The sequence below is a fragment of the Paramormyrops kingsleyae genome, chromosome 10 (genome assembly GCF_048594095.1).
Source record: "Paramormyrops kingsleyae isolate MSU_618 chromosome 10, PKINGS_0.4, whole genome shotgun sequence".
Taxonomy (NCBI): Eukaryota; Metazoa; Chordata; class Actinopteri; order Osteoglossiformes; family Mormyridae; genus Paramormyrops; species Paramormyrops kingsleyae.
In genome coordinates this window covers 8,819,802-8,836,380 of record NC_132806.1, presented here as the reverse complement: position 1 = coordinate 8,836,380, position 16,579 = coordinate 8,819,802, and the positions used below count along the sequence as shown (strand labels likewise).

At 45.2% G+C, this 16,579-nt stretch overlaps 1 protein-coding gene across 2 annotated transcripts; it reads right to left on the bottom strand.

The window, feature by feature from the left end:
• Positions 1-11,585: 11,585 nt before the first annotated feature.
• Positions 11,586-16,494, bottom strand: LOC111855160 (proheparin-binding EGF-like growth factor). 2 transcript variants are annotated; one of them, XR_002840821.2, is made up of 7 exons: positions 16,171-16,494; positions 15,432-15,638; positions 14,383-14,578; positions 13,837-13,989; positions 13,511-13,599; positions 12,331-13,314; positions 11,586-12,181 (listed from the first exon to the last, which is right to left on the bottom strand). XR_002840821.2 is itself a non-coding variant. In XM_023833892.2 (6 exons), exons 1-5 carry the CDS (start codon positions 16,202-16,204, stop codon positions 13,527-13,529), a joined length of 663 nt encoding a protein of 220 aa, XP_023689660.2. In that variant the 5' UTR covers positions 16,205-16,494; the 3' UTR covers positions 11,586-13,314; positions 13,511-13,526. The 2 variants fall into 2 exon arrangements, 1 of the variants encoding a protein (XP_023689660.2); XM_023833892.2 differs by having other exon boundaries at positions 11,586-13,314.
• Positions 16,495-16,579: the final 85 nt, after the last annotated feature.

The window sequence follows — 16,579 nt, the reverse complement described above, 5'->3', positions numbered from 1 at the left end:
CGCTTCCATCATACGTGTGAAATTACTCAGCTTGGAGGTCACCCAAGAGCAGGCGAACTGTGCAGCTACTGTGCTGAAGTCTATGAGGAATGCTCGACAGATAACGCCCACCCAGCTTCCCACAGCTGTGTCTGCGGTTGGTCGACTGACTCCGTCGTGCAGAATCTCTGATCACCTCTCATCGCTCTTTCTGTCATTGATTTTCGTTGTCATGCGCCGATGTCTCAGAGCAGAGATGAAAGAAAAGTCTGGTCATCATTTCTTGGAAGACCAAATACATCCTACACATAAACATCCTGCAATATTTTACTAAAAAAATTCATTTGAAATTGCGCAGTTAGGGGAAAAACACACAAGCAATCTTTCCTATTTTGGTAGAAGGAGCGGCGACATCGAAGCCACTGTGTTTTGACGCTGGGTGGGTTACCGTGCCTACAGACATAGGAAAGCCAATGTACACAACTCGCTTCCTCCGTGAACAGATAACACTTGGATCAGAAATAGGCCGCTCTTCCATCTCCTCGGAGGACATGTGTGGGCGAGAGATGGAGTGAGCCGGTGCGACTAGAAGCATTGAAGGCTGAGGTGCAGCTCACGGCGCGGTAGGAAAAAGCAGAGAATAACGTATCTAAAAATAAACACGTGCCAGGTCAGAAAGTAGGGTGTGTTCACAGAATAACCGAGAGGTACTGAGATATGAGCGAGGCTGCTGTATAGGGCATGCCTGTGCTGTGTGTTATGCCTGAAGGTCCATGTGCAAATGGCACGAAGCCACCCCTTAGAAACCTCAGGATTTTTAAAAGCACTCCAAAATGAAAACATAAATTTCATTTTTCGGCAAATTCGGTTCAGTCAGCATTATAAGTGTCAGTGATTAGTGGCGGTTAATGGCCTATGTTTCACCTTAGTGATCCCTGAACTCCGGTCCACCAATGGAGCCTGCACAGTGTGAAAACAAACCATTAATATGTAACCACAGAAACCAAGCAAGGCTACTGATCCTAGTCATTTGACTTAGTCCCCCTTCCCTCAAGCTGGTGCTGTGGCTGGCCTCTCGTTTTATTATTCACTGCTTACGCATTTATGTGACCGGGCTCGTCCTACTGCCTCATGGCCTGCAGTACTCTGAGCTTGTCTGCATCCTGACACTCTACTGAATCGACAGAAAAATCTGAAAAAGGCCCAAGGGTTATAACTCACAAGGAAAGTTAGCCAATAACATGACTCTTAAGTGTTTTTTTTTTCCAATTAATATAAGCTCTGTATTTGACACTCAAAATAAATGTACAATACACTTAATATGTCGTATTTGTTCTTTATTCATGTAAAATACATATTAAAAATATTTTGTCAAACGAAACAAGTTCTACATTTATGTACAATGCATTTTAAATGAATGTTTTGTAACTCATAATTTTCTGAATCAGCTCAATTGAATTATGGGCATTGGTTCCACACAAAAAGAATGAGTATTCTGAAAAGGAAACATCCTTTTATGATTGATGCATTTGTTTTGTTTTCTGAGAACATTACAGTTACTTAATCTTCCTGAATTTTCTCATGTCAAATTAAACCAGCTTAATGTGGTGGGATCGTACTAGACAGCACTTGGTCATAGATGTCTTTCATTAGAATAATATAAAAACAACATAAAATCATGTTAAGAAACAATAAGCAATAAACATGTATTTCCCACTAAAGCCATGTGTTTCTCCTTAGTGATACCTGGCCTTTACATATGGTAAAATTCCTGTAAAAGCTTTATAGTTTTCCTATAGGTTTTTCCCTTGAGTGTGTTTTTGGTATGAAGATGGCCGTAATCATATAAGAAAAAAGTAGTGAACATATAGAAACAACATGTGTCATCACATATAACTGAAATAAGCCTTATATGAAGCATACTGTTTGTTTTCATATGGGAAGGCAGATAAACAGGTGTGACAGGCCCCCAGCCTGACCACAGCAGGCCTCTTTAGCAGTACGGAGTGTAGGAGTGTGGGCACCAAGATAATCGTGTGACCAATATGGCAACATTGTGGTTAAAATCTGGCTGGCTTCCCAGTAAGACCACAAGATGTGGCAATGACTGTGCAAGTTAGAAACTTCTGAGAAGGCGATTTAAAAACATAACATCCGCTATGATAAAAATAAAGGGAAATTGTCACCAGCAAAGAAATTTCAGGAAGAGGGTTTCTTGGTCAGTCGTCCGAAGGAACCAGCTAAGCTTCGCTCATTTGGCGTTTTACTTCTGGCCCTGACAGACATGAAGAGGGCTGTCACTAAGAGAGGGAATGACAGATGTCATAGGAGACAGAGACAGGCAAGTCTTGACTGGACTTTCAAAGAAGTCAAATGAGCTGTCTCAAACAGAACCCCGTAAACCTGGACCTGCTTGTTAGCACTATTGAAGTAGTGCTTCAGGGGATCGGGACGGACGGAACACGAAACACGAAGATGAAAGTCAGGCAGACTGCTCTGATCTACCGAAACCTTTGTTACTCTGACCCTCTTTGATGACATCACAGTGCTAAATTCCTCATGATACTACAGCAGCTCTGTCCCTTTCTCTCATCCCAATAGAAAACATCTGTATTTGATAACTGATCTATACAAAGTGCCTAAAAGCCCCACCAATAACGGCAGTATTCATTAGGGACCCACTGATTTGATACCAAAGTGCAGTTCAGTTCAGACATGTGGCCCGCAGTGTCACTGATCCAAAGAGATCCAGACCTACACTGCTATCACATTTTAACCATATTCTACTCTGAGACATTTCAGTGTTGGAAAAAACATTTAAAGATAGCAAGATCAAATACCTTTGCACATCCCAACCAGGAGCCCCTTGGATTTCTCTGTCTTTGATCATCTCCCCTAGAACCACAATTTAAGGGTTTTTTTAAGTGCACACTCTTGTAAAACTAGCTAACGATATTTGGCGTCAAGAATGAAATTCCTTAATTTCCCTCTCTTTCCGTTCAGACCGTTCAGCTTACGCCTCCATATGGCAGGTGGACTGGAAAAATGTCATTGTACAGACCAGGCCGAGTTCCCAGATATGAAAGGAAGGAGTCAACTGGAAATCATAATGCTCTCATTGTTAAACAAGACAAGGCATGAAGATTGAACCGAGAAGGACGTCATACTTGGTTCCATTATGTATTTTGGCTCTCTTTAGCTCTCCGAGGGTCACTTCCATGGAATCTGTGTAGATCAAACATGATGGCTGTTTTGGTGGCCTGCTTGTCTCAGAAATAACAAGAGATTGTTGGAATCTGATATTTATCTTAACTTACGTAAACCTCCGTAGACCTATCCCAACTGAGGCTGGATTTCCCTGTCATCAGGAATCTTACCAGCATCCCATTATTGTTACAACTTTCGGTAGCAATCTATTAATTTACTATTGGAAAGGTTAAACACAGTCGATTAGCTTGGGCAGGTTTTTTTCTGTCTCCCCGAGAACCTGGAACCTGCAATGTTGGTGGAACTCCAGCTAATACAGCAACATACAGGTGCCTATTGTGGGAGAGAGAGGAATCTCCCCGGCGGGGAGGAGGTCAGGACAATCGCAGCCTTGTCTTAGTGCTGTATGCTAGAAGACATGAACACTGAGCTATCAGTCCATAGCCGGACAAGAGATCCCTATTCTGTAACCTGGGCAGATAATCCACCGCAGGCTTCCTCTGTTCCTCAGACAGAACATATGACCCATTTTTTCCTCCATTATGACTCTTTGCCAAGCCAGAGGGACAGGACCAGGATCTGGTTTCGAAGACGATCTGATTACTCAGACACTTTCTCCTGTGCTATTTTCAGTCCTTTGCTGTGTTGATCAGGAGAGCCAGAGGGATCCGGGAGAGCCCAACGTGGCTACAGCCGCGGCGTGCAACTGGGCGCATCCGGAGCGGAACTCCGCCTCGCTGGAGACGCATCGAGTTCCGCGGACTCGCCGTCTGCCCGTCTTTGTTTTCCAGCAGTCTCGACATTCCACCAGGTCTGCCTGCCGGGACGGGGGCCCCCTGAGAGGGAGGGGGACATTTACACTAAGCCGCAACAAGCCACCCCCCTGACTCACACGCAAAAAGGGCTGAGCAATCCAAAAGAGCTGAATCCAAAACCCAAAAAGAGATTATTCTAACTTTTCATGACAGCCCAGTTTCAGACTCAAAGGTGAATCAGTCCATAGATGTATAAAACAGGCATACGATCACTATTACTAATGACTTGGATGTCGCAGCCAAGGTTTGATTGTCTGCCTGCCAAAACTTTTGTATGGGGAGCTGGAAATGCTGCAGATTCAGAAGAAACCCGCCTCTAATGGCAAGGCAACAGGAATCCCTCAGGCCGAAAGGGGTTCGGCTGCATCTCAGCGGGAGAAGACGGGGCTCTGCCCGGGAGTCCACGCCCTACCAAGGAACCGGCCGCACATTACCTCACACGCAGAAATCCCCCATCACCTCGCCCACTCTGCTAGCTGCATTCCTACGCTCTGAGAGGGGCCGGTTATTGTTCTGCACCCAGAGGGGCCCCTAGAGGCAGACGGCCACCTCCTGAGGTCAGGCCCCTCATTTGCGAGTGCCAAGCACGCGCCCCTCCTGTCTGCGTGGGTCGATGAGGCGACCAGAGATAATATCTGTCCACGCATTCATCCAGGGACATACCATCCTCCCCCCTCAAAGGCCAGCGAGTGCCACCCCCCCCCAGCAACAGGCATAGGAAATGTTACTGTGCCATAGCAGGACAGCACTAGAGCAAAGGCAACCTGGCTTATGATTTATTCCCTGGGGGGTGTCCCATTGGGAGCTTCCCCTCACTCAGCTGCCGCTGCTGATTTAGAGCTTTTGGGTAATGGGGGGGTGGATCGGCCCATTCCCTTCCATCATGCACCCCCCCCACCCAAGTCCTGCTCCCCTCTCCCCTCTCCAAACAAACTATATTTGACACGTCGCCCTTTGTAGCAAATGGCCACAACACGGGCTGGTTAGAGCCCCAAAAACATCATGGTTGGCACCCTGCCCCCTTTAACCAGCAGTGCTGAAAAGAAAATGAAATGCGTCTGACGGATGGAAATTTGCGTGAATGAAGTTGAATTCTGGTGCACAGAAATGGCACATTTCCCGCTGACCTCTGCACCCCAAGTCCGTGGGAGGCCTGTAAAATCTTCCTTACCCCCCCAACCCCGCTCCATATGCCCCCCTCGTTATAACATCACCGCGGTTTTCCTTTGTCATACAAACGTCCCTCAGCCAAGCGATTACGTGCACTGCTCCAGTGCGTTCGCACAAACCACATGACACGCGTGGAGCGGATATGGCCACATGGGCGGAACCGTGTCGCCGCACGGAGCTGAAAAACAACGTGAGTCAAGTGCAAGTCATCGACCCTTCAGTTACCCCCCCTCTGCAGCCAGGAGGCAGTGAGCGTGCCGCCCCCCACCTCAGGGGGGCTCACTGCCCCCGGGCAGCGGAGGGGCCGCCTTGTCTGTGCTGGCTGCAGCCTGCTCTCATTCCCCGTCTCCCTGCGAAACGCGACGCAGACAGGAGCCCCCGGGGGGCCCAAATAGACTGCGGTGAGAATTTAGTAGTGCGATCAGGATACATAACAAGTGTCTGTCCTGCAGCATGAGGTCACCGTGGGGGAATCTGCTGGCAGGAACCCCTACCCCCCCCCCCCCCCCCCAGAACAGTGGGGGAGCAGTGTGTGTTATGGCTATTTATTTTCTGACAGCAATACTCACCAGACAAGAGCAACCTAAAAACACTGCCAGTCAGAGTGGAACACAGCCAAGCAGACACAGCAGCAAGATAGAGAGACAGACAGACGGACAGTCAGACAGATAGACAGACAGTCAGACAGACGGACAGACAGACAGATAGACAGACAGATGGACAGTCAGGCAGATGGACAGTCAGACAGACAGATGGACAGTCAGACAGACGGACAGATAGACAGACAGACGGACAGTCAGACAGATGGACAGTCAGACAGACAGGTGGACAGTCAGATAGACAGTCAGACAGACAGACGGACAGTCAGACAGACAGATAGACAGTCAGACAGATGGACAGTCAGATAGACAGTCAGACAGATGGACAGTCAGACAGATGGTCCTACTCCCTCTCATACACACACATCCCTGGGCTCACACTCCCTCATACAGATGAGATAAAATAAACTTTATTGATGCACACACACACACACACACACACACACGCACACACACATACAGATGAGCCTGCCCCCCCTCCCACACACAGCCCCCTCTTACTCATGCAGCCAGAGTGACAGGTTAGCAAAGTCACCTTCCAGGGCTCCCTGCTCAGTCCCATTTCGGCGGCATCAGCACTTCTCCATCCATCAGCCCACAAAATGTCACATCTTTAGCATCAGAACGCGCAAGGGTACAGCAGTAGGGGACAGAACCCGCTTACATGCTACCGCAAACCACAGCACCCATTTAGTGTGCTATATGGATGCCCCAGATCAAGGTGTAGCTGCCAGAAGTGCAGTAAGATCATTAAACTGTGGACACTAGCTCTCCTAACTGGCTATCAGTGCCTTTTGGCAAACTAAATGCAGCCTTGAGTCCACATTAGGGACCAGGATCACCAGATGCTAGTTAGTTTGGCTGTGTTTTGATACTGTAGCTGTCCATCACATATACATTACTGTGTGCATATTGTATTACAAGTTAGGTATGGACAGTGCGTCATTATATGGCTGGCAGTGCTGCCCATTCTCCTGCACCTGTTACATTATGTGATATGGAGGTCCAGGGTGATATGGAAGCTCAGCACTGCTTATGCAGGGTGATACAGAGGCCCAGCACTGTCTTTACAGGGCAATATGGAGGCCCAGGGCGAGATGGAGGCTCAGCACTGCTTCTACAGGGTGATACAGTTGTTCTGCACTGCATCTACATGGCAATATGGAGGCCCAGCACTGCATCTACAGGGCAATATGGAGGTCCACAATGACATGGAGGTCCAGCACAACTTCTACAGGGCGATACGGAGGCCCAGTGTAATATGGAGGCTCAGTACTGCTTCTACAAGGTGATATGGAGGCTCAGCACTGCTTCTACAGGGCTATATGCAGGCTCAGCACTGCTTCTACAGGGCAATATGGAGGCTGAGCACTGCCTCTAAAAGGCAATACGGAGGCCCAGGGAGATATGGAGGCTCAGCACTGCTTCTACAGGGCGATATGGAGGCTCAGCACTGCTTCGCCACTGGTGTGTGAATGTGAGTGTGGATGGGTGAATGTGAGGCATGTATTGTAAAGCGCTTTGAGTACTCGTAGGAGTAGAAAAGCGCTATATAAATGCAGTCCATTTACCATTTACCATTCTACAGGGCTATATGCAGGCTCAGCACTGCTTCTACAGGGCGATATAGAGGCTCTACACTGCTAATCACACATCCAGGGATAAGCATTTCAGTTCTGTCCTTGCTCTGTGTGTGTGTGTGGTCATGTGTATTTTACATTGTGGAGACCAAATGAAATGATAAATGATAATGATAAAAACCAGTTATTTTGATATTATGGGGACCATTTTTTCGGTCTACATTAGGGGAAACTCAATTTTCAAGTGTTTACGTTCCCCCTATGCTGTTTGGGTTTCTTCTGCGTATGCCTGCAGTCCAAAGACATGGAGTTGCATCCCAAAATTGCCTGCAGTGTGTGTGCTCTGTGATGGATTGGCATCCCATCCAGCATGTGCCCCTGCCTTTGCTCTTGTGTTGCCTGACATCGACTCCCGTTCCCCCATGTCCTTCTGCAGGATGATGCCTGAAAAGTGATACAGAAATCTAGAAGGAACCATATGCAGGAATTGCAGATATCAGATTGCCATTATGTCAGATAAGCTGTACAGAATGGGCCAGGTAGCCTCAAAACCTCCGAGTGTGACGCAGACAGGCAGTGTCAGCAGCGTGGCGCACACTCACCGGGGCTACATGCCACCACCGGCCAACAGAGGCTCCCACCCTGTTGTTTTCCTTCCAACGTGATGATGAATTTGCGTAACAAGATTCCCAGATGTTACACTGCATACTTCCGTAACCACCATGGCAGCGGCCATTGTTGCAAGGTCAAGTCTTTTTAACAAAGGAACCTTTCGACCTTGGATCCACGGCAAAGTGACTTACCTCACATTCACTCTTTCAACATTATGTTTCATTGTCTTTTTCTAAATTTTCACAGAACTTCAATAGGTGCCTTTAAGCTACGACAGTGAGCCCTGAGTAGATGATGGTTAACAGGCCTTCAGTGAAATCCATGGTGCCCTCTATGACCTTGGGAGACACCGATCGCTACACAATGCATTTTACAGAGCTGATAACCTAGGAGAGCATGAGGGTTGGCCATTGGCAAGGTGGGAGAGGAGATGGGCGAGACCAGCAGTTCACTGGTTTTCGAGCTAAGAAGGATTCTGCTGTTGTATTCCTTATGGTGATCTGAATTTCATCAGCAAACAGATAATGAAGCGATGGTCCCTGGACCTTCAGCATGGCCAATGACCAACACCCTACTGGTCTCAGCAAAGGCCAGGGGGTTTGGACTCTGCATCCGTATGCTCCAGGAAGCTGCGATACAGAAAAAGCTCTGGGTGGGCTTGGCCCTGGTGAGCTCCAGGCCCTGGAATAGAAACTGCGTGACCATGACCACACCACACTATTTCTGTGGCCACTTGACATTGAGAGCCCCAGCCTTTCTGAGATTCCAGTATACCCCAGCTTCCATACGTATTCCTGCTCTAAATGACAGGCAGGGCTCAATTGTGCTTCCAAAAACACAGCCATTTTATTATTTGATTTATGTGTATGTATGCTGTTTCACTGAAGGCATAGCACTCAAATGAATGGATATTGAACTTGTTTCTTCTCAAACTGGACATCAAAGTAATAGTTAAGCATCCATGCGATGTTTCTCACCACGACTGTTACTGACAAAGAATCATTCTCATTAACACATACATTCAAGCTGGTTTCATTTTTCATTGTAGTAGCACACTGGTGTATTGTGATCCAGTTGGGTTTAGACTTTCATTGTAATATCATACTGGTGTATTGTCATCCAATCAGGTTGAATCTTTCATTATAGTAACCTACTGATGTATTGTGATCCAATTGGGTTTAGTCTTTCATTGTGGTTTTTATGCACAGGCATAGTAACTGTTATCTGATACTGCCATGCATCTACTAGCTCGCGTGGGTGTGTATTCAGGGTATCTGGGAGTCTCTGAGTGTGGCAGTGTGTCAATTTATAGCATGTATATAAGACTAATGAACATATATGTGGTTCCTTTAATTAGTTTAATTGTAAATTACATACAAATTTTGAAGCCTACATACAAATTTTTGTACTGATGACCATCAAACATGAGCAATCCCAGGATGAGTCATGGTAACAGCTACAAACTCCTCAGCATGGCTGGGTGCTTCTGGTCATGGGAGAAGGTGAGCAACAATGAGATAAGTCACAACACATCTCCAGAGACCTCAGGTTTCAGATGTACAGACTTCAGTCCAAAAAAAGGCATTAGGTCTGCACCTCTGCCTGCGTGCGTTTGGCCAGAACCCAGGAAGATCAGCCACTGAGTAAATGTGAATCATCAGCACTCAGTGATCTTGAAGGATCACTGACACAGCAGAATGGAGCTTTGTTGTTCTATTCATTTAAATAAAGTTTTAAATAAAATTGTATACTTTCAGGTTTTAGGTTTGCAATCTTCTCAAACAGTTTAAATGGCTGTGACTATTTTTACAATTTACTGTTTAATAACTTCACTACATTACTAAGTGTTGTGTGAAAAAAGTGTTCTTCTGTATGACTGATTTTGGAAACCTAATAAAAAGTTGATTTTACTTTTTGAAATCTATACATGCCAATGCTTTATTCCAGTCAGCGTGATGTATGGCCTCTTGCAGAAGACATTTAGCCCATCACACTCTGTACATGTGCGTTCCTGCCTGCAAAGACCTCAGAGGCCAACAGGCCACAACCACATCAAACATGCTTACAGCAACCATCAAACATGCCTTCAGCTTCACGGCTTGCGTCCCTCTCATTACAGAAGGTGATGTAACACAGCTGAATAACGGGCAGCCAATAATCTTCATGGTAGTTGGCAGAACGACAGGATGTTTCATTAAGTATTTCATATTCAAAGTATTTGGTAGAAATCACCCTCCATTTTCCAACCTCTTATCCAGTATATGGTTGCCATGGCCTGGGCCATATCCCAGAATGCACTGGGAAAAGGGCAGGGAAACAACCTGAGAGGGATGCTGGTCCATTACAAGGCACACTTACTCACACACTCTGGTCCTGATTGCCATCGTACCACAATAAAGGCAAGTCTTCCAAACCAGGTTTGATGTAAAAAGGGATAGTTGGGTTATGTGGTCCAATCTTTTCCACACTTCCTTCCTCAAGAAAAACCACTAACTTGGCAGAATGACATGGCTACAGATGTGAGCGAGCTATAAAACTACGAACATCAGCATGGTGCATCGACACCCAGGAAGGACATATGGCTCACTTAGCTGGGAGCAGTGTGAGGTCAGCTGCCCTGAGGCAGTAAGCACATGGCCACTGCTGGACAGGATACAGGTGTGGCTCACATCTGGGGCACAGCAGTGGAGGGAATTCAGCCACAATTAACAGCACACAGCAGCTGCTGGAAAGGGTAAGTTAAGGGAACTGGAATTTCTTGTGCTTCCCTTAAGATAAAAAAAGATATTATATTCATCTGTATTATTTGGGGTCAGAGCAGAAGGTCAACACCTCCACAGCGGTTAAGAGCTTTGCCCAAAGGCTAGATGGTGATACGATTACTCTGCCAGAAGTTTCAAACCCACAATCATCCAGACACAGATAGCGAACCCAAACCCACTGAACTGTGTCACCCTTTTTTACATCAGGAAGCACGTGGTTTTTGGGATATTATACCACTGAAAGATCGTGTTTCCAGCTAGGCTGCAGGCTGCTGATATCATATTTTGTTTTTTTATTCCTGTTTATTCAACTGTGCTCATCTTGGCTCTAGAATGACACTGCAGCCAGAGCAGCTGGGGCAGCCAGAGCAGCTGGAGCAGGTTTACATCTGATTGCAGTGTTTACCTTCATTCTGCAAGGGACCGGTGTCTGTCTTGTATTAAATGGTCTTATGTCAAAACCAGAAACAAAGGATACCTTCAGCAAAACAAATCCATGTTCCCTGATCGAGGGCTAAGAAAGCCAGCCATAGCCTAGAATAAATCTTAAAACAACTATTAAACCATGTAGACATTCATTTCCTAGTTTCATTTAATAACAGGCAACAAACTGCCAAACTATGGTCAGTGAGCAAAAATGACATTCCTGCATTACACAATCAGTGACAGGCGCAAGTGCTCATTATCCATTGTCAACACACCCAATCCTAGTTATGAATTGTTCACCAGCTGAAGAGTCAAAGTAATATTGGAAAATGATAATTAATTTAAATTAACCAACATTTAATATATAATAACTTATGTCCTTCGAGCAACAATTCTACGATGATAGGAAAGATAATGAAAGAAAAACAACCTGAATCGTTTATGAAAAAAATGTTTATTTTTCTTACAGGTACATCTTCACAAGAAAGGCATTTTAAAGTTCCTATCTTGTCTTATGAAAGTTTGTTTTCAAGGTATGACATCGGTATTCACATTTCATGAGTCAGACAGTTGAGTTAAACATTGATCACACAAAATTCCTCAACGGACAGTAGACACTTTGTACTATTAATATAATATGGCACTCAAACGAAACCATTTCATTAAAAATAAAAAATAAAAACTAGTTACACATGCAATGTAACAATTACGGAGCTCTAAGAACCTTACAGTCTGGTTCTCCAGATGACAAATCCCCAACAATCATATGATATAAACCAGGGGTCTCAAACTCCAGTCCTGGAGGGCCGGAGCCCTGTGTAGCTTAGTTCTTTCCCTGTTCCACCACAAATGATTCAGCTCAAGAGCTGTGTGGAAATTAGCACAAGGAGTTGAATCAGGTGTGTTAAATGAGGGTGAACCAAAAACTGTGTAGGGCTCCAGCCCCCCAGGACTGGAGTTTGACACCCCTGATATAAACCAATAGTAAGAATCCCTTTAGATCAGGGGTCTCCAACTCCGGTCCTGGAGAGCTACTATCCAGTAGGTTTTCTATCCTACCTGGCTTCTCATGAGCCACACCTGTTCTCAGGTAAATACCAGGGCCAGGTGTGGCTCATCAGAAGCCAAGTGGGACAGAAAACCTACTGGATAGTAGCTCTCCAGGACCAGAGTTGGAGACCCCTGCTTTAGATGGTTAAGTAGGATTTTGGAAAACCAAATCTGTATGATCAGTAATGTAGCCTGGTTCCTTGTTAGTTGCTTGGCGGCTACTGTTAATCAAAGTGGTTTTAAAGAAAGTGTGAGCACACATACATGTGTGTACATGCACACTCACACACACACACACACACACACACACACACACACAAGTGTGTGTTTACAACACACACATGCACACAAAAATTCAGAGGCTACTCAGCAATATTTCAAGTTAAAAGCCAATGTCCTTAAGCACTACTCCACCTGCTGGCCAACCAAGTAACAAATAACTCAAGCAGAAGTCGTTCTCTCTATTCTGTCAATACTTGAGGCAATCATTCACCTCATACTCCCATGTTTCAATAAATACTCACAATATAAAAACACAGACATTACACAACTTTGACAGTGCAATTGACAAAACTGATTTAAAACCTGAATAAATATCACTATGGACAAATAAATAAATTAAAAGACTTATTGTATAAATAAGGTTTGCTGTACACTAAATGACAACAAGATGCACAGGCTGATTCTGTATGTAAAAAAGAAAAACTAGTTTTATACTGGAAAGATTTTTAGTTAATATGAGTGGATGCCATTTCTGTCTTAACCATTATGGAGAAACTCTTAGCTCAGCCATGAGACCGTGTTCAACCCTATTTCCATCTTTATCCATTGCAGACTCCACAGAGTCCTTTTCTGGGAGTCCAACGATTACACCTTGTGCTGCGAGTGTTAATCTTACACTCAGCCCGTGCTGATTAGTTGGTAGCCTTCTGTTCATATCCCCGACATTCCTGCTACATCTGTCTGTCCATCCTTCCATCAATCCACTCGTCAGTCCGTCTCTGAAGGCCCATACCCATACGCGGGACGCAGACCCTGATTATGCCATTCTGGGTCCTTCTTGACTTGGCACGTCACTCGATTATCTCTTGAGGTAGAACTTCCATCTTCGTGGCTGAAACAAGAGGACAGGGACCTAATGAAACACAGTGGCGCAGACCAAACCCTGCAGGGAACGGTGAATGTGTCTCTCTGTTCATTTACGCTCAAAATAGCCACACACTCCTCCTTCCTGTTATTTCTCCCTCGTTTGTCTTCCCAGTTCCATATTAGGATCTCAGTGGACACCTCTTCCTGAAAAGCCTGCTCACCATTTGCTCTCGCTGTTCAGTGCTGTGGCGCCGTCCCCAGTTTGATCTTCTCCTCGTTTTCCACATCATATGCACCTCTCTTGTGATACCTACAAAAAGGAGGCCATCTTGAGTCAGACCGTCAAAGGCTGTTAAATCTGGCCGGTGTTCACTATTAAGTGTGCAGTGGAGCGTTTTCCTTGACTAAAGTCTATCCCCTTTTGCGAGTTATGTATATTTCTTCATCAACACCAGTAGAGAATTTGACCTTCATATGACACACGCTTTGGTTTCTGCATTAGACATGAGCACTTGTACCACATGGGGGGTTAGGAGAAGCCACTTACTTAATTGCCAGCAGAATAGCGATGACAGTCAAGCATAGTGAAGACAGGACCACTGCCATGATGACCAGGGCTGTTGTCTGGTCATAATTTCCTTTCGCCCTTACTTTCAGGGTTAACGTGTGGCAGCGCTCTCCCGCATACCCTGAAAGGCATCTGAGGCGGCAAGGGGGCGAGGAAGAGAAGCATCTCTAAATCAAACTCGCCTCAGCTTACACAAGAGTCCATTTCTGCTCATCCATCACATGATCCGACCAAGACACTGCTCATTCTAACCTCGGGCTTTATGAAAATCTACCCCCGAGCAAGACAACACATTCATGCAAGAGTAACCCAACTACTTTTCATGTGAAAATGACTCACATCCACAAAATCTGGAATCGGGAATATCCACATGATAGAGAAGATTGCAGCCCTCTCTCACACATGACTTATTGGAGCGACATAACACTATACAGAATAATGGCTGACAAGGACAAGGGAACATACAAACAAACCATTCATATTGAAATACACGATTAGCAGCTTAAGGACAGGAGAGCTACTCACACACAGGACGGGGCGCGCAACTCCTTCACGTACTGACAGGTGCCATGGATACAGTACGCCTTGAACTTCTTAAGACAGGGGTCTCTCTTCTTGCCCTTGCCCTTCCTCCTCCCCTTCCTGCTCTTGCCATTTGGCTGGTCGTCCCTCTCTGCCTCCAGCACTGCAGATGAGTCCTTGGGTTTACTGGACATTGCAACTGCAGAAGGCGGCAAGAATCGGTTTTCAGCCCCAATTCAACATATGTATCAAAGGTACATTATCTTTGTAATGAACACAAACATGCACCAATCATCTCTTCACTGGTATTAGATTCCCTTATTTCACCCTTAAAGTAACAAACTAGACCAGAGGAGATGATTCATTCCAGACGTCCTCTGGTGCAGTAGATGTTACGCACAGCCTTCTCCTCCTAACTTGTGTGTGATACCAGCCTTTTTATGGAGTCTAAGACAATAGAGTATTTGATCCCAGCCAAGCAGGAACCAGTAGATAAAAGGTGAGGAACCAGAAGACGATGATTAGTGACTTGGTTCCTTGATCATCCTGCCCCGTAGCAACCTGACTACTCAGTCTGTTTGCTGATCTGCATTGGGGGGGGGGGGGGGGTAGAACTGGGTAGCTTGCTAATTGCCATTACTATCATTTGCTTGATTACAGGAGGCCCCAGTAGCTGGGATTTCTGTGTTATAAAGTAATATGGCAACCAGTAATATAACAAGGTAAAACAGCAAAGTCCTACACTGTAAACTTTAATAAAACGTCTCCTTCCCCCTGAATATCACAGCTGACCTGCCTCTGTATGCCTGATAAAATGCTGAAATGCTGTGTTGCAATTTTATTGGGTAAAATTACAGGACCTTTCATTGGTGTCTGAATGAATGCATGCATGCATTTCTGTAGGAAACTGAAAATGCATGGAATTTTCTATTTTGGGTTTCCTTGTTTTTCCACTGGTCACCATTTTTAAATTGTTATTTTAATTACTAGGAGATGGAGATGCATGCTATTTTAATTTGATGAAAATATTTGGATTGTAACACTTGTAGTACCTCTGGGTAGGTCGATTTCATCCGAGCCCGAGGCGTCCTCGTCTTCATCATCGTTGTATTCCTCGTCACGGTCGTAATGAGTCGTGTCCGATACGCTTTGGGCGCGCCTGTCGCTGTGGGGACCCCACATGTTTATCACCGTAATCTGAGCGGGCTTCTCGCTTTCATACCTGTCAATGGAGGCGCTGCTGGCCAAGCCGAATAGCGCTGGGGAACAAAAGACACACACACCGACCATCACGTTATCCGATCATGTTGTGGAAAAGTAAAAGTCACCATAATTCAATTAAAAAAAAATACAAAATTATAGAGGGCCATTATCAAAACCAACAGGACACTTAGTAACATTGCAGTCCCCACACGGGGATACACCAAGCTTAAAATTTAAATCTTAATATCAAAGTCATATTTGTAGTATAATTGTTTGTAAATATAAGCACTATAATACGTCAGATATTTGGATTCACACCTTATTATAGGTCCACCAATATTACATATGTTGATACACGGTAAATTGAAATAATCCATTCAGTAGGGCGCGATTTAAAACATATATATTTAGTTAGTTCAAACTATACAACAATTAACAATTTCAGCATTTCCAATAGAATAAACTGGCGGTATAATTCTACCACCGGTGAGTAAACATTGAAAATATGATCTGCTCACTGAACACCGCACACGCAGTACTGCCCTACTTTCCACTGAGTAATAAAACGTAAAATATCTGTAAGCTTACCGAATGCTGCGGCGAACAGGACTACAAACTTCATGTCTTAAACTTCGAAAAAAAAAGATAAATTAAAGTACTGTATTTCCAAATATAAGGCACAGGTAATGCAGTCCTCTGTTCCTCGGAGTGTTATGGCAATGTCGTGGCCCAGAATAAACTTCTGTATTGATGGAGGCTCCTGCGGCGTCTGTGCTGTGATACAGGAGCGTGGTTACAGACGGCCAGTCCTGTACGGGACGGTGGAAAGAGTGCTTCACTGTGGCAATCGGGCATTTATATAGCCTACTGAGGTCTACCCTCAAATGAATGGCGACCACGCCTAAGTGTGTACTGTATTAATAGTCTCGGATCGGAGCCTCCCCTCCCTGACTGGTTTATAAACACTAACGGGCTCAACGGTGACACACATTAAGTG